The sequence below is a fragment of the Homarus americanus genome, unplaced genomic scaffold, assembly GCF_018991925.1.
Source record: "Homarus americanus isolate GMGI-L3 unplaced genomic scaffold, GMGI_Hamer_2.0 scaffold1024, whole genome shotgun sequence".
Classification (NCBI taxonomy): domain Eukaryota; kingdom Metazoa; phylum Arthropoda; class Malacostraca; order Decapoda; family Nephropidae; genus Homarus; species Homarus americanus.
In genome coordinates, this window is record NW_024715228.1 from 3,945,587 (window position 1) to 3,970,673 (window position 25,087).

A 25,087-nucleotide genomic window follows, 5' to 3' on the forward strand; every position below is an offset into this window, starting at 1 on the left:
CACCCACAACACCTACCAACCACCACCACAACAACACCTACCAACCACCACCACCACCACAACAACACCTACCAACCGCCACCAGTCAACCACCTCTTTCAGAATGGTGTGAATCGTCTTAATACTTCATGGTTTATTCCACATGCCCTCGTAAATAGTTTCTTAGTTATACACATTGAGGCAGAAATACACACGCTGAACTTCTGAACTTGTGAATATACTGCACAGCCTTAACCTTCAGTCACCTCAGCATAGTCTCTGACAAATTGAAGTTTCTTACATAAATTATATTAAATTTGCATTATTAGAGAACTCACTGCCTATATATTTATCTTAACTGTAATATCAGTGTTAGTAATTTGGTTCTGTTATAAGAAAATGTTATACAAGTATACAGTAATTTATACAAAGCAATTTCCCCAAGGCACCGATCAACGTATTAATGAATCTAAACCTCAAGGAAATAACAAAAGATCAGAACAAAACAAAAATAAAAGAAAAACACATAATAAAATAGCTAGTGAAGAGCCGTGAGGTATGTAGCTGACGTAAATGACTGTTGAGTTACTACAAAAACAAAACGATAGAAACCAGTAAACAAAAGGAATCACTAATAAAGCTGTTTAAAACTAAAGTGCCTCAGCGAGGTTCTCAAGACGACACGAGTTGAATAAAACCAACAAAGAATCCCCCTCCGTGACCTTACATTACTCGCAACATTCATAGTCACGATGGGATGTTTATGTAAAGGATAAAATACTCGTAAGGATAGTTCACCCAGCACTTGTATTACCCACAATGCACAGCTCGGTGACGTCACTATTGTCAACACGTGTCATTTGGCGAACTCCGTGTGTACCTGCGTATGCTCCCGGGACCAGAGTATCAACAATTACGGTTATTTGTGTAATATACGGGTGCACCAGCAAGCTCAAATCCCAAGCAGAGAACACATCAAGTATTACAGATATCCCAGAGATAAGAACAGTTGTGGTAAATAAATAAATGCTTGCAAGCGCTCTGATAAAATAAACACCACATTTGGCCGTGTGTGTTCTCTCCTCTTCAAAGAGAGTGATACAGACTTGAGTACAGAGTAAAGAAAGTACGGTTAAAAGTGTCACCAGGAAAAAGAAGACTACTGTATCCACGGGCTGTACCAACCCTACAGCTTTCAACGGCAAAATCAAATGCAGGTAGGTATTGTATTATCAATGTTCAAGCATTCTAGTCCTTGCCGTATAAAATTAGGAAATTAGATGTCATGTCTGATTGGTACTACTTCATACTATTTTTTTTTTTATATAGGCTAGCCGATAACCATTTTTTATGAGGATTAGCCCACCTGGGCACAGGTCATCGACCCACAACGGGGCCTAGGGGCGAAAAAATAAGAGTAAAAAGAAATTAAAAATAGAGGAGAAAAAGACTATTAAACTACACTACGAGGAGGCCGGAAAACCAGCTTTTTGAAGTGAGACAGATTGTAAGAGTATGGAAACACAGAAGAAGGCAGAGCATTTCACAGTTTGGCTGTGTGAGGAAAGAAGGATGTACTATAACGGGTTATTCTAGTGTGACCGACATCCACAAAGAAACGGTGGGCACCGCGGGCATGACGAGTGTTACGAGCCCACAGCCTCGCCGGCGGTACACAGGATGCCAAATCCACCGAACTTTGCCCGTTAAAGTACCTGTAAAAGAGAGTGAAGCAACATTACGGCGAAGAGAAAGAGGAGAGATTATCAACTAAAGGAGCAGAGTTAATAAGACGATATGCCTTTTGAAGAGAGTTCATACTTTGTGTTCCCTTAATTCTGGAATGTCTGTCGATATCCAGGTATGAACAGGAATGTGAGACATTCATCTTGCTCTATGCGGCCAAAAAGAACTCTGAACACATTTAATAATATTGAAAAATTTAAAGTCAGGTACATCGGTACGCGGGTTTCAGATGTTAAAACTGCGTTTGTTTCAAGACGTGAGGAAAGATTTCTTATAGTTTCTTAATTCTGCAGTGTTAATCAAGTCATCCAGAAGACCGTGAGACATTGTTCTTACTACGTCTGACAAAAGAAAACAGTAATATTGCCCCAAATATAAGAAAACCAGAATTTTCTTACCGGCGACGTTTGTGATGCTTAACACCTAGAGAAACTTGCTCTATTTTTTTTTTAAGTATACATTGTAAGGCAATATCCAGTTGTTCGCACTCCCCTCACATTCACTTTGCTTTGTCTGGCAAAAGGAAAATATTTGCATTGCTAATAAACTAAAATGTCCATGTCATCAGCGAGGTTCAGTCGCCTCACCCCAGTCAGCCCTCACCCCAGTTAGTCCTCACCCAGTCAGCCCTCACCCCAGTCAGCCCTCACCTCCTCAGTCAGCCTCACCCGTCAGCTTCACCAATCAGCCCCACCTCCAATCAGCCCTCACCTCCTGTCAGCCCTCACCTCCAGTCAGCCTTCACCCCCATTCAGCCCTCACCCCAAGTCAGCCCTCACCCCAGTCAGCCCTCACCCTCGGGTAGGATCATGTGACGGACAAATGAGTGAGCCACGCCCTGAGGATTACTCTCCCTTCCCTCCTCCTCCCTCCCTTTTCTCACCTCTCCTCACCTCCCTCCTTCCCCTCTCTCTCTGCTCCCTCCCTCCTTCCTCCCTCACCCCTACTGACCTTTTGCCCACCAGGAACCCAGTACTATTAGAGGGAAAAAGAGAGGGACCAAGATGGACCAAGGTGGACCAAGATGGACCAAGATAAAATAGAGTGAATAACAGTAGACTAGGAGTGTGCCAGGGGAAGGTGTGTATGGATGTGGTGGTGATGGGGAAAGGGTGGTGGTGATGGTGAAGGGATGTGGTGGTGATGGGGAAGAGGTGTGGGTGATGTTATGGATGTGGTGGTGATGGGGAAGAGGTGTGGTGGTGGATGGTTATGGATGTGGTGGTGATGGGGAAGAGGTGTGGTGGTGATGGGGAAGAGGTGTGGTGGTGATGGGGAAGAGGTGGTGGTGAGGAGGGGAAGAGGTGTGGTGGTGATGGGGAAGAGGTGGTGGTGATGGGGAAGAGGTGTGGTGGTGAGGGGGGAAGAGGTGTGGTGGTGAGGAGGGAAGAGGTGGTGGTGATGGGAAGAGGTGTGGTGGTGATGGGGAAGAGGTGTGGTGGTGATGGGGAAGAGGTGTGGTGGTGATGGGGAAGAGGTGGTGGTGATGAGGGAAGAGGTGTGGTGGTGATGGTGGGGGAAGAGGTGTGGTGGTGATGGGGAAGAGGTGTGGTGGTGATGGGGAAGAGGTGTGGTGGTGATGGGGAAAGGGTGTGGTGGTGATGGTTAAGGGGTGTGGTGGTGATGGGGAAGAGGTGTGGTGGTGATGGGGAAGAGGTGTGGTGGTGAGGGGAGAAGAGGTGTGGTGGTGAACCCTTACTTATCTCAACCCTCCTTAGCCCAGCTCTCCCCTCTCTCCCCTCTCTCCCCTCTCTCCCTCACCACCACCACTTCCGGTTTCCCTCACTCTTCCATTAATCACCATATTTCCCCTCACTACCACCTATGTCTACTCTTCCTCTTCCTCCTCCCCTCATGTCTCTCCCTCCCTACCCAGATGCCTTCCCCTCTCCCTCTTACTCATCCATATGTTTCACACTTCCCTCCCCTCTCTCTCTTTCTCTCCCCCTCTCCAGATTTCTATCCATCCCACGTGGCCTCAACCTCTCATGTCTCTACCCTCATCCTCTCATCCCTAATCCCCCTCTCCTTACACCCACACGTGAACGGCCCTTTCCTTCCCATCTCCTCTACCTTCCTCTCCCTCTCCCCCTTCCTTCACCCTTTCTTTCTTTTCTACCGTCGCTCATTCATTTGGAGTCAATTCACTTTATTCCTATATCTCTCTTCTCCCTATTTCCAACCTTCCCCCTCCCTCTCCGTTTCCCTACGATACGCTTTCCTATCGAGTTGGTTTACCTCTTTTCCATCTCACCCTTTCTACCATCCCCTCTCCTCCCTTCATCCTACCTCTCATTATTGCCTCTTCTCCTCCTCTTCTCCTCCTCTTCTCCTCTTCTCCTCCTCCTCCTCCTCCTCCTCCTCCTCCCCCTCCGCCTCGTTGTCGTCGCTGTCGTCCAGAGGGCAGCACCATCACCACCACGTCTCAACACTTTGCAACACTGTCAACAAGCTCGTCGTCTCTCGTCTCCTCGATAAATCTTTTACACCCAATGTGGTTTTAACGCTAAACTTATCTACCCAATGTCGCTTTAACGCTAAATGTTTTACGTTCCGTCAAAATTTTTGCTGCCCGATGCATTAGCTGTCTGTGAGAGAGAGACTTTGTTGTCGTAATAACCCACGAGGCTAATGGTTACAACGTTTAATAGTTCATTGACTCGTGGTCGTGGAATTTTCAGAGGAGTCAAGGTGTACAGTATATGGCAAATAATACTGTATAGCTTTAAAGTAAGACTAAATGTTTACTATGGGTGTAAAGTTTGTGTTTAAGGGCACTGTTCAAATGGGCCCCAGTCCTTATGGGCCCCACTCCTAAATTAAACACAATATTGGGGGATCATTTGAAGTACTGTAGTCAGGAAGGGATCAAGAATATAAAACTGCCTCGATTTCTTTTACAGACTGAAGGTATCTGGCAGAGTAGCTAATGCTGTAATGTAAACAGATCTTACGATAGTTAATGAAATATTCCCCTTTATCATCGTGAAACTTTTGACAATAATTATCCGCGTATATACGAATGCAAAGTTTCATATCTTTGTAAACTATAATGTACTGAACTTCTCGAAAAATGAACTTACTAGTATATTGATATCTTACGAGTCAAATGGATTTTAAGATAATAAAAATTTCCTCGAAAGATGTTTATACGAAAACCCAAACAATATCTCGATGTTTTGATTTATGTTAGAGATATTTGTCGATGTTTTGTTATGCCATGAAGGTGTTGAGGAGATAACACCGCTTGTTTGTGGCAGACTTGGAGTTATTTGGCAGAGTACATGGGTGGTGTCTGGCTGGGATAATAGTGTTGATTAACATCTTAATGACCCCGGGAGGTGATGATACAGGTGGTGGTAGGTGACCCAGGTAGTGGTGGTGAGTGGTGGGTGTCAGGTGGTAGTGGTGGTGGTAAGGGTGATGGTGGTGATGGTTGTGGCGATGATGGCAGTGGTGGTGGTGGTAGTGGTGATGGTGATGGTGGTGGTGGTGATGGTGGTAGTTGTGATGATGGTGGTGATGATGGTGTTAGTGGTGATGGTGGTAGTGGTGATGGTGGTAGGGGCAATGGTAAGGGTGATGGTGGTGATGGTTGTGGCGATGGTGGTAGTGGTGAGAGTGTTGGTGGTAGTGGTGATGGTGGTAATGGTGATGGTCGTTGTGGTGATGGCGGTAGTGGTGGTGGTAGAGGTGATGGTAGTGGTGATGGTGGTAGAAAGGGTGATGGTAATGTGGTGGTGATGCAGATGATCAGGTGGTAGTGGTGATGGTGGTAGGGGATGGCAGTGGTGATGGTAGTGGTGTGCATGCGTAGGTGGTGGTAGAAAAGATGGTGGTAGTGGTGATGGTAGTGGTGATGCGGGGGGTGATGGTAGTGGTGATGGTGGTGGTGGTGGTAGGTGAGGTAGGATGGTAGTGGTGGATGGTGTGTGGTGATGGTGGTAGGCATGGTGGTAGTGGTATGTGTGTGGTAGTGGTGATGGTGGTGTAGGTGATGGTGGTAGTGGTAATTATGGTAGTGTGGTGGTGGTAGTGGTGATGGTGGTATGGGTGAAGGTGTGGTGGGTGGTAAAGGTGGTAGCTGTGATGGTGGCATGGTGGTGGTGGTGGTGGGTGGTGCTGTGGTGATGGTGTAGTGGTGATGTAGTGATAATGTTGGTGGTAAGGTGTGTGGTGGTGTGGTGGTGATGGAGAGGGTGATAGAAAGGGTGATGGTGGTAGTGGTGATGGTGGTAGGGTGATGGTGCAGGTGATGGTGGTATGGTGCTGTGGTAGTGGTAAAGGTAGAAGCAATGGGTGTTGGTAGGGTGTAGGTGGACAGGGTGGTGGTGGGTGATGGTGGTGGTAGAAAAGGGTGATGTGGTGTGGTGATGGTACTGGTGATGGTGGTAGTGGTGATGGTGGTAGTGGTGATGGTAGTGGTGATGGTGGTAGTGGTGATGGTGGTAGTGGTGATGGTGGTAGTGCCACTACTGCAGCAGGTAGTAGGGTGCCAACACACACACACACGTCGTCGCTCGGCACACCTCTCATTATTGCCTCCTCTCTCTATCCTCTCCTCTCCCCATCCCCTCCTCACCTCCCCTCCCTCCAACCCCCCTTCTTCCCCTCACCTCCGGTAAGCCTGACCTCAGATATAAGATGGTGACCCCGACCTCCGAGTCACACTTGATTAATTAAGCAACTAAAGTACAGGTATATAACAGATACAGGTGAGGTTACATGTATTAACACAGGTACAAGTATGAATACATGCACAGGTATACATACAAGTCCGGGTACAGGTACAAATATAAATACGGTTATGGGTACAAGTACTACAGATACAGGTATAACTTGAGGTACACGTGTAAGTAGAAACACGAGACTAGTCACACAGGTACAAGTATAGGTCAACACACAAACATACATACATAAACAGATACACCGTAAACACCTACACAAACATAGGCAACATAAACATTAATGTAGTGTGTTGATACAAGACGCTGTATCCAGTTAGCAGTTTATACTTGTGTTTGTGTTGCTGCGTCAGCCTCAAGGTCATTACTAGGTCATTACTCCTTTTGGAATACGAGGGTAATGGAGGTCATGAGAGGGAGAAGTGATGTCAACGTACCAATCACACCCATACTGACAGACCTAATGGTTGGGGGTAGTTCAGGGGACTGGTCAAATGGGGCCTACTCCTTACTAGCCCTAACTTAACCTAACCTAACCTAACCACTCATTGGGTCAGTGGGCCTCAAAACTTAATTCATTAGGTTAGGTTAGGGTAAGGTTACGTTGGGGTAAGTTATGTTAGGTCATGTTACTCCAAGTTAAGCTAGGTTGGGGTCGGTTAGGTCAGGTTAGGATAGGTTGGTGGAAGGTTACTGTAGCCCAATAAACTAGCCCCCTCCTGGGCAATCTGTAATCTGTAAACTGTAGGTTAGGTCAGGTTAGGTTAAGTTAGATTAGGATAGGTCCCTGTAGGTTGCTGTAGGTTAGGTTAGGATAGGGTAGGATTGGTTCGTTAGGGGCCCAACTGGACAGGGGCCCATGTGACCTGCAGCCATAGTTTGAACAATACCACTGTAGTAGCAGAAACCGTCTCAGTAGAAGGAGGAGGAGGAGGAAAAGGAGGAGGATGAGGAGCAGAAGGAAATTATACCCCTGGTGACGGGCGTGTAGCTGTCCGTCAGTCGCTTTGTCACGTGTGTTTACAGAGTCAACAACCGCTGACAATATCTGGAGGGCGGTAGCCAAGACACTCCGTCTACCCAGTGACGTCGCAACTGTTCTTTAACACTACTTGACGAAGGCTAACACTTACATCCTCGTCCTTGGTGAATAAGACCCATTTTTTTTTTATTATTGAGGAAGGACAGTACATATATTTTTTATCTCTGAGGAAATATATTTTTTTTATCTCCAAGAAATATTTTAATTCATTGGCGATTATATTTCCATTAATGACATATTTTTTTAAGATTACCACATAGGAAATGCCTTAGGTCTAGAGTCTGGGAAATATTTTCATCTCTATGAGTCGTAGAAGAGGTACCGGGGTATCAGAGGGGGTGTTGCGAGGTAAACGCTTCATTAGGGGCGTTACAAGGAAGCGTGGCAGAGGAGGCGTGGTAAGTGGAGACGTTACGGGCGAGTAGTGGCAAAAGAGGCGTGGTAAACGAGGCTTGACAGAGAAGGCGTGGCAAGGGTGGCGTGGCAGGGGAGGAGTTTCAGCAGAGGTGTGACAGAGGAGGCGTGGCAGGGGTGGCGTGGCAGGGGAGGAGTTTCAGCAGAGGCGTGGCAGGGGAGGTGCGGGGGAGGGCCAAAGAATGTTCAGGATCGGGTTACTGTCATCACTCCCTAATTGTTGTTTGGGCCACACAGTGCTAAGTGGGGGTGAAGGGGAGGAGGGAGTGATGAGGGCAGGAAGGAGGGTGATGAGGGAGGAGGGAGGGAGGGAGGGGGGGGGGGCAGAGGGAGTGCAGAGCAGGAGGGAGGGTGGGGACAGAGAAGAGGGTGAGGGGGGGGGAGGGCGTAGTGGGGGGGCAGGAGGAAGAATGGTGAGGGGAGAGAGGGTAGTGAGGGGCAGGGAGAGGGTAGTGAGGGGCAGGAGGAGGTGTAGTGGGGGCCAGGAGGAAGAATGGTGATGGGGCAGGAGAGTGAGGGAGGGGAGAGGGGGTGAGGGGCAGAGGAGAGTGATGAGGGAGGGGGGAGAGGGTAGTGAGGGGCAAGAGGGAGGGAGACAATAAGTAACATTTAACATACCTCCTGGGGACAACAGTAATCCTTGGTCTCACATGGTAACTCTTTATGTAAGTCTTAAGAAGGTTTACATAAAGTTGCGTTAGTTTACATAAAATCCCCTTAAGTTTACCCAGGTTTACGATGGGTTTCAATAGGTTCTTTTTTTTGGGGGGGGGGTGATGGGTGGGGGAGGGGGAGTTAACATTGACGTGTAAAACTAGAAAAGCTGTATTGTACACCAACACGATGATCATCCTAGCATGAACGTGGCTAACCCTTTACGCTGTCTGTACCCTGACTGTAAGAGTTAAAGGAGTCTGGTCAGCCATCCTCCACATTTCCAGTCATCACTGTCCCATACATCAAACTGTGGATGTGGGTCTCCTGAAGGTCCGTTAGCAGTAGTATGGATACAGCACAGTGTATCTTAATCCCTCGGTAAGCATGGAGGCAGCTTGTAAAGTTAGGCATCCATTTACCCCGAGATCGAACCAGCGACCCTTAGGACAGGAGGTGAGTGCTGTATCCGCTCGGCTATCAGTATACAAATACACAGAGAGAGAGACACAGGGAACTGGGCTTCAAATCACGCCCACACGACAACCTGCTGCGGAAATTCCAAAGGTCTCTTGTTTGTCTTGGTCGCTGGTCGTGTATTTACTCAGATAGGTCTAACCGAGCCTCGTGCAACAAAAAAGAGCGCTAATCCAGGCAGAAGTCGGGAGAACGTTCGTTTGGCGCAGCTTGTCATTACGGGCTGTAGGAGACCATCAGGCGTTGCTGAATGCTCCTGTTGGCGTTGTGTTTATGGTGGTGGTAGTAGAGGTAATATGTGAGCGCTATGGTCGTCGCCATCAGGACTAAATAACGGGCCTGATGTACCCCCAGTACCTAGCAACCTCCGCGGACGCCTTATGGTGGCTTGTAAAGAGTTTAGACTTTGATACGTTTCTAAATTCCTCTACTTTAGTGTGTGTTTGAATCAAGGGACAGAGAAGCCTTAGAGGAGGAGGTAAACAACATAGAAACTGAAAAAAGACAAACGTGGAAACAGACACAAAGTTAACGAGAACAATAAGAACAACAATCCTTATATACTCTTGTCTTCAACCTGCACAAACAGTAAGCAATAACATCCAACAATTGATTCTCAGGTATGCGAGTACTGTACTGTTCACGACCCATCTATATTATAAGGACCACAGAGATAACTAGATAAGAGAGGATAATAGAGGATATGACGAATAGCGTGTGACCTTTAACCCCTCCACCCAGATAAATGCTGCCGCCCACGCCCCAGCTTACACACACATACACACTTCCAGTACTCCGACAACCACACATACCACACACTCTTCCTGTTACAGTTATACGTCCGTCACACCCTAAGACACTACGTTATTATATATATATTGATGGTAACCTTATCTGCTGCATCGGTATTATTATGATTATTATTATTATTATTATTCACAGCATCTTCACACTCGTCATTATACACCCACCATGCCCCACCAACACACCATACCACACCACACCACACCACCACCACCACCACACAGTGTCGTGCAGACCACTTTGTTTATCATGTCTCACACTCTAATGACCGTCGCTGCCTCGTTAACACCATTATATACTGTACCACCAAAATATATCACACGTCAACATTTCTCCGGCGTTGTGGTTGTGTTCACTTTAAACTACATATTTAAGATAGAGGACCACCCACACACACACACACACACTCCCACACACACACTCCCACACACACCCACACCCACACACACACACACACACTCATCACATTCTGATAATATTCTTACTTTATATTATTTTCGGATCACATGAAGATTTAGGCACAGCTTTTTTTCATTTTATAAACAATTTTATAGCTAACCTAACCTAACCTAACCTAACCTAACCCCCGGGTAGTGTTAGGGTGTTTAATCATCAGGTGAAATAAATATGGGTGTCTAATCTTCATGTGATCCTTCCCCCCCCACCCCCCTAACGATGATAACATATCTTACTGGATGAGTTATTAATGATGGCGTCAGGTATAATGGTGCTAATAGTAAGGTGAGACTCGACTTTGCCGACGGATGGTTTTATGAGTGAGGGTTTTTGAGAATCTAGACATGTAATTTAGTGGATAGGTAGGGTGAGCGTGTAGGGTGTATAGTGTTGATGTGTAGAGTAGTGTAGTGTCAGGGTGGGTGAAGTGTAGTATACCTACAGTCTGTATTACACATTACAACACTGAAGTGAATCACAGGAGTATAAGGATAATGTTCTAGAGTTTGTTTATTACGTTGTGGTGGTGGTGGTGCCGCCTGGTGGACGTCTTCCAAAGCGTTGATTTGAAATATAATAGTTTTCTTTTGTCACTTGTTAACGATATATGACGATTTAATATATTTGTGTTTTATCTCACTGTGGTTTATTTTTGTTTTATTTAGTTATTTAATAAACTGAGTTAAACAAAATAAGAATACAATTCTCATTTCTTCACAACTGACCGACAGTTTGAGACACTGAAGAGGACACAGTTTGGAAGTGATGGTTCAGTGGTTCATGACCAAGGGTGAGGTGTGTTCGATACCCTGAACTAACCATATAGGATAATAGCTTTTATAATTGGAAGAATAAAGGTATCTTATGTGCATAGAATGATTTATGTGGAAAAATAATAATTACAGGGTTTCTAGGTCAGCGAATCTGGTGTTTCGTAAATTCAAAGAGAGAGATACAGTTGAAGTCTTTTCACAGTAATGCCACAAGTTCATTCAGTCCCATGAAGCTCCAACACCTGCCCTGAGGTGTTTTATGAATCAGTGTCATGAACCGCGACGATCAGTTTAGCTGCCTTTGTTGTCGTGTTAACAAGTGTCATAGTGAAGTGTTATCAAGTGTCTTCTTTGGTGAAGGAATATGAGATCAAGAGGTAAGTGGCGGTCAACACGGGTTGTATTTGTTGAATTTAATGTGGATGGACAGTGAGGAGCTGACTCGATCTATAACAAGTTCACAACCAGCTGCTAAAACGGTAATTTTTCGTAAACTACCCGTCACCTTTTTTCCCATGAAAATTAATTTTTTGGCTAGTTTTCTTGCTGTTTTAGCTGATTCTGACATTTATCATTAAGGTGAATCACTTTTTTTTATAGTTATTCCCACTACCCCCCCCCCCAATTCCACCCCAACAATGTAGGGGGCCACTTTGGGAATGCAGGGGTTTAGGTGGAGGGGTGAGGGGGGGGCTGAAAACTAGCCAAAAAAATTAATTTTCATGGGAGAAAGGGTTAAAACTAATCTAGGTCTACGTACTAACCTAACCTAACCAAACCTAACCTAACCTAACCTAACCTATTCAAATCCTAAAACTATAATAAAGTACCTTAATCGTGTTGTCTGTGTTTAGTATGAGATGGTGGTGTTTTCGGTGTTCAGATGAGGCGAGACCCATAACTCGAAAGCGATTCTTAACCATTCTATAAATAAGGAAAGGTTAGGTAATGTTTTTAAATGTTTGTTTGGTGTTACTTTTAGTATTTTACCGCACATTTTCCCCCGACTTCAAAGCCCTTTAGCCTAGAATGATAACTGAAACCTGACAGTGTGCAGGACTATGGGGAGAAATGACGGGTAAAAGGAGGACATTTGAGTATTTAGCATCACTCATATTACAATAAATGTTAAAGAAAAATATTGCTCATTCAACAAATAAGAATCACATCACCGGAAAATTGTCAGTGTAGGCTTGTGAATGAGTTATTCTCTGGGGTTCTGAACCTTAGGCCTATTTTCAGCTGTACTGATCCTTGTTGACGGATGGAAGTATCCACCATCTCTTGTGCTACTGTTTATAGAATTTTGGTTTAAATATCTTAGCTTGTATATAATTAGAGTAACAAAAGCAGAACTGTTACTTTCTTCATGAATGTTGTTTCAAACAGGATGGTCCCTGGCCCAAGACATGACTGGTGGCGCCAAGGCTTCCTCTACCACCAGGGCAAGGTCAGTACTGCTTCTGTTGACATTATTATGATACCACGGGGAAGTGTATTTTTTACTTTTTGGTGTAAACTAAAAACATAATTAGTGTCATGGTTGTTCCTGTTAGTTGAAAGGTACACTAGTTGGTAAAGATTAAGAAGAGAGTTACCAAATTATTTTTTTTGAGGGGGGAGCAGAATCTTTTTGAACACCTTTTCTATAATGCATAGATGGTTATCTATAGGCGAGAAATAGAAAATGTAGGTCGCTGGTTCACTCTCGGGGAACCCCGAGTTCACCCAACTGTAATCGAGTACCTAACTTTACAGTTGGGCAAAGTGAAGATGGTCGAATGCAGTACCGGCCAAACCCACCCCATTGTGTTGTCATGATCGTAATGACGGCTAACCTGTTAAACTAATGATCCATATTACGCTTACACGTCCACAAAACCTTCTGAGTCTCCCATTGGAAATGTCCTCCGTTCTCCCTGTTTCTTTGATGACTTCATCGAGTTGTCGTGTGTTTGTTGACGGAAGTTGTAAACTCTTTCGGCTACCGAGACCCTGTAAACCTTTTTTTCACCTATGATGAGCAGAGACTCTGATAATCATAGTGAAATTGTGGTAGGGAGGTTAACTGAGGAATTAGTTAATATTCTGGAGGGAACCTTTTGAATCTGCTCCTCTGGTGTTGTAGCAAGGCGATGCGTGTTGGGACCTGTTGTCATCCAACCTTTTGTGATCAATTTAAGTCTTGCTTTTGATAGCTCAGTCAGAGCATTGTTTGTGAAGATAATAGTAGGGAATGAAACTGAGTTTGTAGTCTCAGTTTCAAACGTCAGAGTGTTACAGTAACGTAATTCAGTGAAATGGTTGAGTAGGTGAAATCCGTGACTTTAGCGTGGGTGGAAGGTGGTGGTTGGTTTTCAAACCAGTAAGCTCCACGCTCCTCCACCCACAGGTAGGTCATTCCACCTTCTGTGTGTTGTAATTCGCCATTTTTAAGAGGTTTGACCTAACTAGTAGTTTGATTGTGCAAGTGTTAAAGTAACGTAGTTAATGTGCTTTGAGTGAACTATTTTTATGTCCTTAATGTATGTCCCTTTGAAACGGTGAGGTTCGTTATTAACCGCGAGTAAGCGCCACGCTCCTCCGCCCACAGGTCCCTAACGCAGCCTAGGCCGTGTCTGTAGCGTGGATGACGCATCCACTAGTCTTGGGAGATGTCAGGGGTTCAGTGGAGTCGGGTGTCCCCGTGATCCTCGATCGTCAGAGGCTTCACTAACACCTATGGGCCCCATAGGGGGTAGTATTCCCCTAACACTATGCCCACGTGGTGAACCCGGATCGTCAAGCCCCCTAACTACTGCGAGCCCCCATCATTGGTGGATGAGTACAGTACATAACTCGGTGGGGCTGTTGGTATGGTGGTGTTAGTCCACCGGAATTATTGGAGTTGTTGGAAGGTGTCACCTGGTGATGAGACTCCCATGGCGGCAGCTGGAGTATTGCCCCTGGGGTATTGAGTGTTGTACTGGCAGGTGCCACTGGTTTTGTTGGTACTAAGGTCCTGTAAGAGTTTATGTGTGTTTTGGTGTGGGTACACCCAGTAGTGGTACAAGTAAATTGAGCCTGAGGGGATGGTACCAGGAGTTCCTGTTTTGGGTGAATACAACGTCTTTTCTGTAACCATTTTTGTGTTCAATAAACAGAGTATTTGTATGTGGGTCTATGATTCACCTATAGTATTCACCTTGTTCTTTCCCTAATACTTGATACTATAATTACATGGACCCATGGGCCTTCCTCTCACGTCACGCTACCAGGTCAGAGTATTACGTAAGTTGTTGTAAGAGTGTCAAGCTCTTACAGGGTGGCAGCTTGTGGTGCACGCTCTTACAAATGGTGGCCTCGGTGGTCCAGCAAGTAGTCTTCATGACCCCATCTTACAAATAATTGGCAGCAATATATATAAATGGTGTGGCACGGCAGAACGTTCTCTTTTTACCTCCTCGTTACAAATGGTGATAGCAGTGGTGATGTAATGTAAATGTACATAGTATCGAGTTGGGAGGAATGACTGTGATACTGTGGGTAATTTTTTTTTAACTGTGATTTGTAATAACCATTTCTCTGTACAGGTACCAAACCATTTCATTGTAACTAATGAATATTTCAGATTGCTAATGATTTTGTTCCATAATTTTTCCAACGTACAGTAGAGTTTGTAATTCTGTGCAAAATTTTTTTTCTGGTTGTACGAAGTTGAAAACAGTTCACGGCAAATACTTACTTGAGGTTAGGTTAGAACAATTGCCTCAAGGAAATTAGAAATCTGTTTCAAAGTAAAGTGTACAGTAAAGTGTGAATACTTATAATGTTCAGAGTATTGAAAAGTGTCTGAGAAACAGAGTTCAGCTACCTAACTATTTTTTTTGCAGTCTTTTTGTGAAGTCTCAGGAAAGTGTTGTTGTATGCCACGGTAATATTTTTTGGGGGGGTACCTTTCTTCACTGGTAACATAGCAATTGTCGTGATCACTCGAGTTAATACTTTGATATGTACAGACAATGAGCGAACAGTGAACATCTGCCGTGTTAAGAGTGGCACCGCAAGGCCATAATTGTACTAAGGTTATGTAACTGAGTGTTATTTGAAATTGTGACATATTTTGGATGTATTTGCTTTAATTTCAATTGGAAGTGTTTTAGTTCTCAGTTGACGTCAGTTTTGACAAGTGAATTTATTTGTATAACGCGAGTTGTGTTATATTTCCTAGTATTGTATTTTTGTGTTGTTTCTATTAGAGTATGATTTTAATGCCAAGGGCATTAGTTCTAGCAGTGTAGACTGACAGGCATGGTCAGTAAGTGTGTTTTATGTTTATTTGAGATCTAATACATGTATAATTTCAGCAATTGCTTTGATAGGTTGAGGACTCTATGGTGATATGGATATCTGTGAAAGAACACAATCTTTGAAAATTGATTATGAAAGTACATGTAAGGACCCCCATTTGTGAGTACAACAGAGTACATTGTGAAGTGATAAAAGTGTTTAATCATTACAATTGAAAAGACTGAATACTTGTTGAGTACCGAGGGGACAGTCTCGTAAAGTATTACCACTTTATTTCTTTTTGTGTGAGCAAGACTTAGCCGCCCTCTCTTACAGTGTACCTAAAACAGCGTTATTTTAAACTGTGCGGTGTCGAGATGACAAGTCAATTTCTACACATTTTCTATGATGATTTATACGAGAAAGGGGTAACTATAACGTTATTTCTGCAGCAATATATTATACAGGTTATATATGTTTACGTTTTCGTGACCAAAGTTTACTGTTAATCATATTGAGTTTAATGACGGAACGCCATATTTGAATGAATATTTATGTGACCAAGAAGAAGTAAAAGTGTAAATGTGGTTTTAAAATAGTCCTCCACTGGAGGATGCGTGGCTGTGGTCCTGGTATCATCCACCCGAGGGTGTGTGGCTGGGGTCCTGGTATCATCCACCCGAGGGTGTGTGGCTGGGGTCCTGGGATCATCCACTCGAGGGTGTATGACTGGGGTCCTGGTATCATCCACTCGAGGGTGTGTGGCTGGGGTCTGTTATCTCATCCACCCCGAGGTGTGTGACTGGTCCTGGTATCATCACCCGAGGTGTGTGGCTGAGGTCCTGGTATCATCTACCCGAGGTGTGACTGGGGTCCTGGTATCATCACCCGGTGTGTGGCTGGTCTGTTATCATCTACCGAGGGTGTGTGGCTGGGGTCCTGGTATCATCCACTCGAGGGTGTGTGGCTGGGGTCCTGGTATCATCCACCCGAGGGTGTGTGACTGGGGTCCTGGTATCATCCACCCGAGGGTGTGTGGCTGGGGTCCTGGTATCATCTACCCGAGGGTGTGTTAATGGCAAAATAAGGAAGTTACAACCGTTTCTTTCTCCCCTATCCCCCTCCCCCCCCGTCTCTGGACCTAAGGGAAATCCTCCTCCTCCTTCGAAATCCATTATTCGTAACCCAAAGAACCAGGAAAACACTTTGGTCAAACTTTAACAAGGTTCACTGTATATCATAACCCACTCTTTGTAATATTCCACTGGTCGGAGCGTTACTGTCACGAGGCAGCGAGGGTGAGGAGAGGCTGGGAGAGTTCACCAGTAGAGGAAGAGGGAGCAGAGTGTCGAGGGTTAATGGGGAAGGACGTACTGCTGATGGGTGGTGGTGTTGGGGTGTATGGGCCGTACTGGGGAAGGGGGACACCGCAGGATGGACGAGTCTGCGGCAGTTGTGAGAAAAGATGATTGACAGAGAATGATGGCAGAGTCTATGTTGTTGTTGACGCCGGCCATATTTCTACGGCACTCATATATATTAACATTCCAGAGGCGTCTTAATATATTATACGCGCTCTACATTTAGTACTTAATTTTATTCCTACATTTATTTAAGTGTTTCCCGCTAGTTCCCAAGTGCTTGTTTCCATAATTACTCGAGGATTGGCGCCAATATCCCCCCCACATTAACTTCTACAGTTCTGCATTAACAAATCATTTCCGTCTTAGCTTTCCTTAAGAAGTTACTGAAGAAAAAAGAAACATCAATTATACTTTCTAGAATATGGAGAATAAATAAATAAAACAAAATAGAGAAGAAACGATAAATACTAGACAAAGGGATAAACCATGGTGAAGGAGACAGCAGAAACCACAATGAACGGGAGCTGAGAGGTGTGGGTGAGGGGAAGGGTGGGGGGGACCTAACAGCGTGGGAATCTGGAACTGTTTCAACCGTACCAATGTTCTCACCCCTCACCTACTCCTACTTTGGGGGTGATTTTTCTCTCTCTCACACACACACACACACACACACACACACACACAGAAGTCCTCTTTCTGTACAACTTCCTCTCAATAGAAACTCGAGAGAGAGAGAGAGAGAGAGAGAGGAGAGAGAGAGAGAGAGAGAGAGAGAGGCGTCGACTGTGGTATTAGGTAAGGTCAAGGGGGGATTAAACGAGGGAGGAGGAAAGCGACGAAGAAGAGGGAGGGGAAGGAAAGAGTAGGATAAAGAGGTAGAAAAGATGATTCGGAGGAAGTAACAGGAAGACGGAGAGACAGAGTTAGAAGGTGAAAGAAATGAAGGAGGGAGAATACACAAGAATGGAGAGGAAGATAGGAGAAGAGGAGAACAGAGGGCACAAGGAGGGTGAAGAAGAAGAAGAAGATAGGGAATGAGGAAGGAGGGGGCAGGCAGAAAGAGAAGCACAGGATATGTACGAGTTTAATCTATAGTTCTTACAGAGACAGACACACACACACACACACACACACACACACACACACACAGGGTTACAACAACATAAGATGATTGCTACAGTCATGTCTGAAGTTAACTGGATGAATAGTTTGTCAACACCAGCGAATAACACCAATTTTATAACTGAAATATTTTGTTTTCTTTCGTACACACACACACAGACACACACACGGCAATACATACATACATACATACATACATACATACATACATACATACATACATACATACATACATACACACACATACATACATACATACATACATACACACACATACATACATACACACACAACGAGAATTTTTACACTATACATGGTAGTAACTGGTTCACCTACCCACCACCCCTCTCCTTATTTCCACTCCTCTTCCTTAGATACATTCTCCCTCCTCCTCCTCCTTCTCCTCCTCCTCCTCCTCCTCCTTTCCTACCCACCTCCCACCCCCTCCTCCTCCCTCCTCCTCCTCCTCCTCCTCCTCCTCCTCCCTCCTCCTCCTACCCACCCTCCTACCCCTCCTCCTTTCTCCTCCCTTCTTTCTTCCTCCTCCTTCCCCTCTTCCCACCCACCTCCTACCCCTCCTCCTCCCTCCTCCTCCTCCTCCCTCCCACCTCCTCCTCCCACCCACCTCCTCACCCTCCTCCTTCTCCTCCCTTCTTCTTCCTTCTTCTCCCTCCTCCTCCTCCCCTCCTCCTCCTCCTCCTCCTCCCTCCCTCTCCCACTCCCACCCTCCCACCCCTCCTCCCCTCCTCCTCCTCCTCCCCTCCTCCTCCTCCTCCTCCCTCCTCCTCTTTCTCCTCCCTCATCCCTCTTCCCACCCACCTCCCACCCTCTCCCCTCCTCCTCCCCTCTCTCTTCTCCTCCTCCCCTCCTCCCCCTCCTCCCTCCCTCCCTCGTCCCTCTCTCCTCCCTCCTCCTCCTCCTCCTCTTCCTCTTCCTACCCACCTCCCTCACCCTCCTTCTCCCTCCCTCCCTCTTCCTCCCTCCTTCCCTCCTCCTCCTCCTCCTCCTCCTCCTCCCTTCTCCTCCTCCCTCCTCCTTCCTCCTCCTCCTCCTTTCTTCCTCTTTCCTCACCACCTCCCACCCTCCTCCTCCTCCCTCCTCCTCCTCCTCCCTTCTCCTCCTCCTCCTCCTCCTTCCTCCTCCTCTTCCCTCCTCTCCTCCCTCCCACCCTCCTCCTCCTCCCTCTTCCTCCTCCTTCTTCTCCTCCTCTTCCTCCTCCTCCCTCCTCCCTCCTCCTCCTCCTCTTCCTCCCTCCCTACCCTCTCCCCTCCTCCTCCTCCCTCTTCCCTCCCTCCCCTCTCCCCTCCTCCTTCTCCTCCCCTCCTCTTCCTCCTCCTCCTCCCTCTTCCTCCTCTTCCCTCCTCCTCCCTCTTCCTCCCCCTCCTACCCTCTCCCTTCTCCTCCTCTTCCTCCTCTTCCTCCTCTTCCTCTCCTGCTCTTCCTACCCACCTCCTACCCTCTCCCTCCTCCCTCCTCCCCTCCCTCTTCCTTCCCCCTCCCTTCTCCCTCCTCCTTCTGCTCCTCCCCCTCCCCTCCTCCTCCTCTTCCTCCTCCTCCTCTTCCCTCCTCCTCCTCCTCCTCCTCCTCTTCTACCCCCTCCCTCCCTCTCCCCTCCCTCCTCCTCTTCCTACCCACCTCCCTACCTCTCCCTCCTCCTCCTCCTCTCCTCCTCTTCCCTACCCACCTCCTACCTTCTCCCTCCTCCTCCTCTTCCTACCCACCTCCTACCCTCTCCCCTCCTCCTCCTCCTCCTCTTCCTACCCACCTCCTACCCTCTCCCCTCCTCCTCCTCCTTCTCCTCCTCCTCCTCTCTTCCTTCCCCCTTGAGGTTAAAACAAGAGAATAGTAGTTTTTCTCTTTTATGACTTAATTGCCTCATTATTCCTTAACTATCTGGTATCTCTAAGAGGGTCTTTACTCAGTGCTATAAGCATTACCTTTAATGGCCCTTAATATTTTCCCGAGCTGCTTCTGCTTTCAGTGAATTAATCCGTGTATATATTAGACCCATGACTGAAGTTAATGCATATCATATTTGGGATCACCTGAAGATTAGCCCCTTAGCATAGTTTATCCAAAGCTTAATCACCTGACCTGACCTGACCTAACCTAACCTAACCTAACCTAACCCCTTAAACCTAACCTAACTAAACCTAACCTAACTAAACCTAACCTAACCTAACCTAACCTAACCTCTAGCATTAGGGTGTTTAATCATCAGGTAAAATAAGCTGGGACTAATCTTCAGGTGAAAAAAAATTAGTACACATGAGCTAAATTATGTAGCCGCCTCTACCTTGTTGTGAATCTTTCAGGTGAGAGAATGTAAAGTTAGCGAATCCTCCCTTTCAGTAACTCTTAAATCACCTTAAATATATACAACTGTAAACCCAATTCAAATATATACTACGAACCAGTAATACAGTATCCGAACTGATTCATTTCAACTAATATCAAATCCGAATCACTTAAAACTGTTTAATGATTCATTTCACTCTCGAATCAACACTAAACCGAATCGAATCCCATCTAATATCACTCCTGAATCACCCACGATAAATAATCTCATAATCACATCAAGATCAAATCAATTACAAGGAGAATAAAATCCAAATAAAACGAAATTTAACCCACAAACCCAAAACGAATTTCCACTCAAAGCTTCAGAAAGACAATGTTTATTCCCCAAGAGACCGAACACAAACTTTGGCTCAATTATCTCACGTTAAAATGATCTGAAACAACGAGACCGAGACGCCAACCAGTTCCTTCTGGGTGGAATATGAGACGTAAAAGATGCCACTGCCAGATGTGTCTTTAGTATAGTGCCAGTGGCGTGTGTTAATGGTGCCAGCGGTGCCTCTGTGACCTACCCCTCCCTCCTCCCCCTATCTCTGCCTTATCTACTTGAGCGACACGTTGTATAAAGTAGATACAGTTCTCGCGTCTACTGGCTACATCTACCTTGTTGTAGTGTGTGTACTGTAGATGGATAGAGTGAGGTATTTGATTTAACCTCAGATTGAGTTTTACCCTTGTTGATGTGTGTGTGTGTGTGTGTGTGTGTGTGTGTGTGTGATGTCCGTCGTGTTGTTGGTGAGGAAAGATAGTGAGGATAGTGATAAAGGTCGGGGATGAAGATGATGATGAGGAGGAGGAATATGGTGAGAGGAAAGCTGGGTAGATATTTGATGATTGTGATAAGTTTAAAGGTGAATATAAAAGTAGATTTGAAAAAAAATGGTGAAAAATTAGACGATGAAAGTGTTAGTCTGTACACACACACACACACACACACACACACACACACACACACACACACACACACACACACACTTTGCCATGATTCATAATGTTGTGAGAGGATCTTGGTGTTGGAACCCCAGTAAATTATTATTACTTTTATGTTTAAAATGAGATGTGTAGGAAGAGAGGGAGGACAGTGAGGGGTGGAGGGAGAGAGGGAGGGAGGGGAGGGGTGGGAGGGAAGAGGAGGAGGGGACAGGGAGGTGGAGGGAAGAGAGGAGGACAGTGAGGTGGAGGGAAGAGAGGAGGGACAGGGAGGGTGGAGGGGAAGAGGAGGGGCAGGAGGGGTGGAGGAAGAGGAGGGACAGGGAGGGGAAGAGGGGAGAGAGGAGGGACAGGGAGGGGTGGGAGGGAAGAGAGGTGGGGACAGGGAGGGGGTGGGAGGGGAGAGAGGAGGGACAGGAGGGATGGAGGGAAGAGAGGAGGAAAAGGGAGGGGTGGGAGGGGGAGAGAGAGGGAGCAGGGAGGGGTGAAGGAAGAGAGGAGGAACAGGGACGGGGTGGGAGGGAAGAGAGGAGGGACAGGGAGGGGGGAGGGAAGAGAGGAGGGACAGGGAAGGGGTGGAGGGAAGAGAGGAGGGACAGGGAGGCGGAGGGAAGAGAGGAGGGACAGGGAGGTGGGAGGGGAGAGGAGGGGTGGAGGAAGAGAGGGGGACAGGGAGGGGGTGGGGGGAAGAGAGGAGGGACAGGGAGGGGTGGAGGGAAGAGGAGGGACAGGAGAGGGAGGAGGGAAGAGAGGAGGACAGGAGGGGTGAAGGGAAGAGGAGGGACAGGGGGTGGAGGAGGAGAGGGAGAGGGGTGGAGGGGGAGAGGGAGGGAGAGGTGGAGGGAAGGAAGGAGGGACAGGAGGGGTGGAGGGGAGAGGAGGACGGGGAGGGTGGAGGAGGAGGATCAGGTGGTAGGATGGAGGGTAAGAAGGAGGCAAGGAAGAGAGATGTAGGGTAGGAGGGGGAAAATAGAGAAGGTGGAGGGGCATGGAGGAGGGGAGAGAAGGAGGATGGAGGAAAGAAGAAGAGCATGGAGGGAGGGTGGAGGGCAGGGAAGTAAGATGGAGGGGGGCCACACACCTGTCTCTGTCAGGTAGCCGCCATCACGTGGTCGTCGCGGGAGTAATCAGGCAGACCTACCCTAAGTGTCGCTCATTAAGTGCCGCCCAACAAGCCTCGCTCTCCTCCCAGGCTTTATTAATATCACAGTTGTCGCGGTTTTTGCCTGGGGGGACGAAAGGAGCACCTCTGTACCTCACTGCAGCCAGTTTACGTAAATTACTCGAGGCTCTCCTGTATAGTTATGTTGAGTCCAGAGCCCCACTGAGAGGCTACGTCACTAAGGTGTTTATGACGGTAAGAAGACGTAAACAAACCTAACCTAACCTAACCGAACCTAACCTAACCTAACCTAACCTAACCTAACCTAACTATCTTAACTACTATCTAAGGTCAAGTTATTAAGGATAAGTTATATGCTCCGGAGGCATTTCTAGTCATGTGGGTAGAGCATGCATTAAATTTGGTAAATAAAGACGACATATGCTCCAGGGAATAAGAAAAGTGAGCATAGTTTGTGGACGACTATACTAGTATCTTCAACGTACACACCTGGACTTGTTACTTCTACTTTACAACTTGTTTTCATAAGTGCTCCTTGACTAGGTCTCCTGAACCTGTGTGTTAGTTACCTTGTTGAATCTGAGGGTCTAGAGGTAGAGGTAGAGGTAGGAGAGGGGAGTGGGGAGGTGGAGAGGGAGGGAGGTGAAGGTAGAGAGGGAGAGGGAGAGAGAGAGGTAGAGGAGGTAGAGGTGGGAGGTAAAGGAGTGGGGTATAGAGGTGAGGAGATGGGGTATAGAGGTAGAGTAGAGGTAGGAGGTAGGGTGTGGTGGAGAGGTAGGAGGTAGAGGAGAGGAGGTGAGAGGGGGTGGGGTGGGGGGAGGGGGTGGGGTGGGGGCTGGGGTGGGGGCGGGGTGGGGTGGGGTTATGGGAGATTGGGGGGGTGGGGGGTGGGGGGTGGGGGTGGGGTGGGGGGTGGGGTGGGGGTGGGGAGGGAGGTGGGGTGGGGTGGTGGGGTGTAGGTGGGGGTGGGGAGGTGGGGGGTGGGGATGGGGTGGGGTGGGGGAATGGGGTGGGGGGCAGGGGTGGGGGTGGGGAGGTGGGGTGGGGAAGGTGGGGAGAGGGTATACACAGGTGAGTTAGTCAGTGTTGGGGCGTTACTCACCTCAACACACCTGTATGATTCACTATTATATTAGGAGTTAGGTTAATTTTCTCTCTCTAAACACACACACACGCACACACACGCACACACACACACACACACACACACACACACACACACACACACACAATATGGTATCCGTACCAGTAATTCACTCGCAACACCTTTAACAAACTTCTACTGTCTCCTGATACGTGACAGTACAGTACTTCACACAGTCTAGGGTTGGGGCTTCCTTATCAAACACGTTCATATTAGCGTTGGGGTCCCTTAAGAGTCGTGTTATTTTTGCTGTCTAATTTCTATACTCTATATTAACGATCTCTTCTCCATCCCCTGCAGCGCCACACACATTTATTTATTGTTGTTATTAACTTTCACACAAGTTTCTCCTGTCGCTGTAACGTTCACACTCACTCAGGTCTCTAAGTAGATCACCTAACTACTGTGCTATATCAATGACCAGATAACACCTTGAATCCATAAGACAGCGAGGATTAATTAACCTCGTTACAGTTAATGCTGCCAACACACTGACTTTTCCTTTTCTCTAACACAAAATGATCTCCAGCTTCTATTTTTATTTATTAATATAACTTAAACCAGTCACGATTATCGACGTCTTTGGTCTTAACATAACTAGTGATGTCTCCTTGAATCACCACATTTCTAGCATCACAGCCTCTTAGCCTCTACATCATCTGTGTTTGTCTTCACGTGGCGCGGTATTCTCACGTGAGGAGCAGCCCCCGCCGGTCTTCTTACACAAAATAAAGGCTAAATTATTCTCTTGAGTGACACTCACTCCTCCTTACCACTCTTACGGGTCAAGTGATCTCTTTCTCCACTCTGTGTGTGTGTGTGTGTGTGTGTGTGTGTGGACTCGCTGAACCTCTGCTAAGGAACACACTGGAGTATGAAGGCCAAACATCCAGATAAATGATGAATAAATATACTCATGTTTGCAATTTCCAATGAACTTATGATTAAAGTTATTTTAACAGGTAAGTGTTACAGGTGTGATGTTCACCGTCATCCTATCTAATTTAATATCAATTATAGACTATCACACCTGTTTGTTAAGTGAAGGGGGGGGGGGGTAGGTTGTTGTGGGGTTAACCTCGGGTCACGGCTGTCACTTGTAAATTAAAGAAGATTTCAGAGCGAGAGACAAGACCAGTGTGATATGTTTGCCTCCATTAGGAATAGTAATTAACAATAATATTCCATACAAATAAGGCTTTTTTTTCCTCATGAATTGTTTTCATTTCGACGTCATGTTTCCAAAGTGAACACGCGAAAAGCTCCTGGAACTCGTTAGAATTCAGCGGGACTTGTGAAAATGTTACCCCTGTGGTCCTGGACTCTGAAAATTTTAAGATGCTGAATGTCTTCGTCAGTGAGTGAACGAAATCCCCTCATAACCTAACCTAATCTAACCACCATACAATTCCATATTTCTTAACCTTGGTATACTAGATCGGGTTAACACACACACACACACACACACACACACACCAAGACTCACCTCCAAGGGGCGTGTAACTGGTGCCTGAGTCGCCGTAGTGACCACCTCGCTCCTGGTAATATCCGGACCCTCCCGAACCCTGCAGAAGGAACACCCAGACAGTTAATAACACATTTATGAGTCACAAGCTATATGAGTCATTAATAAAGTGACTCAGTGACAGGTGAGTCATTACTAAGGTGACTCAATAATAATACTAGTGACAGTCTCGGTTATTAGAGTAAATATTGAGTCGGTAACAGGTGAGTGACTCAGAAA

The 25,087-nt window shown here is 46.5% G+C and overlaps 1 protein-coding gene across 1 annotated transcript in view; it reads right to left on the reverse strand.

The window, feature by feature from the left end:
• LOC121856238 (transcription factor SUM-1-like) overlaps positions 1 to 25,087 on the reverse strand; it is an 83,492-nt gene that overhangs the window by 5,506 nt on the left and 52,899 nt on the right. The window contains exon 3 of the mRNA XM_042351613.1: positions 24,830 to 24,908. Within this exon, the coding sequence (XP_042207547.1) occupies positions 24,830 to 24,908 (79 nt within the window). The remainder of the gene's footprint in view (positions 1 to 24,829; positions 24,909 to 25,087) is intronic.